General features: G+C 40.1%; 1 protein-coding gene across 1 annotated transcript in view; it reads left to right on the forward strand.

Annotated features, from left to right (window-relative positions):
* The first annotated feature begins 72 nt into the window (after positions 1–72).
* Positions 73–1163, forward strand: part of LOC111646408 (glutamate decarboxylase 1-like) — an 8515-nt gene continuing 7424 nt past the window's right edge. Inside the window, exon 1 of the mRNA XM_087170954.1 lies at positions 73–146. Coding sequence (XP_087027080.1) covers positions 125–146 — 22 coding nt within the window. The 5' untranslated portion in view covers positions 73–124. The remainder of the gene's footprint in view (positions 147–1163) is intronic.

Consider the following 1163-nt stretch of genomic DNA (forward strand, 5'->3'; position numbering starts at 1 on the left):
CCACCCCCTCACCTGACGCTGTTTAAAGGCAGCAGCCCGACGCCACACTGTCAGTGTGTCTCCGCTGTAGGAACCATCTCAGGACCAGGACTCAGAGACAGTTACAGAGACACTCAACTCAAACATGGATTTCTGTCAGCTGCCAGGTGAGTGTCACTGGATCACACTGTAAACTGTGAATATGATTTAACAGTAACACTTTACAATACACGGCAACCAGAAAGACACATTACAGTTTTAAAGTCTCTGCTCCGGCTGCTACAGAACTGATTTTAAGATCCTTTCATCGGTTTCTGAAGCTCGGTGTCAGACCTGCTTTTATCCTCTGGTCCTCGGGTCTTCTGGTTGTGACCTTTTAATTAAACCCAAAGTCAGAACAAAAGCCCGTGTGAGGCGTCTTTTAATCACAGTGGTCCATGTCTGTAGCCTCTGAAGGCCTGAGGGCAGCAGAGTGCTGACGTTGTTCAGCGTTTCAGTCGTTTTGGCTTTTAATTGAATTATATTCATGTTATTTATTTATCTGTGTTTATACTTGTGCTTTTATTCAATGTACATTTTCTGGATTGTTTTCCTTTTAATATCTTACTTTTTTATTCCGGTTGTTTATTCTATTATACTTTTTATTTCTAGTTTTACTCGCTTCAACACATCTCTGTTTTAGCACTTTATTATTTTATTTTTTATCTGCTTTACAGTCTTCTGTGTTTCCATAATGCAAATGAATGAGATCCACGATAGCATTTCCTCAGTCAAGCCATGACTGTTATTATAGTAACCAAGGCAACGGGCGCTGTTTTAGGACACTCCTATGGGTCGTATCAGAGGGTTGAAAAATCTATTATTATTATTTATTTATTTATTAAAAGCTTATTTAGGTTGGAGGAGTTGTTGGTTGTTGGACCTAATTTAGGAAAAGAAAAAACAATGACAATGTATCGTGAAAAGTAGTTGACAACCGAGTATCAACCTGTGAGGCTGAAACATGAAGAACCAGAAGCTGCAGTTCCTCTAACGGCCACTAGAGTCTGACTCCAACAGTGAGTCAGTCCCCATAGACTCCCATGTTAAAATGTCCAACTTTACAGCAGAAATAAACATGTTTACAGCCTGGTACAAAAACTGTTTTGGTCTCTAGAGCTGATTTCCTCCTTCATGACACCTGT

The sequence above is a fragment of the Seriola lalandi genome, unplaced genomic scaffold (assembly GCF_002814215.2).
Source record: "Seriola lalandi dorsalis isolate HSWRI2012SDOR001 ecotype SW California unplaced genomic scaffold, Sedor1 jcf7180002054970, whole genome shotgun sequence".
NCBI classification, from domain to species: Eukaryota; Metazoa; Chordata; class Actinopteri; order Carangiformes; family Carangidae; genus Seriola; species Seriola lalandi.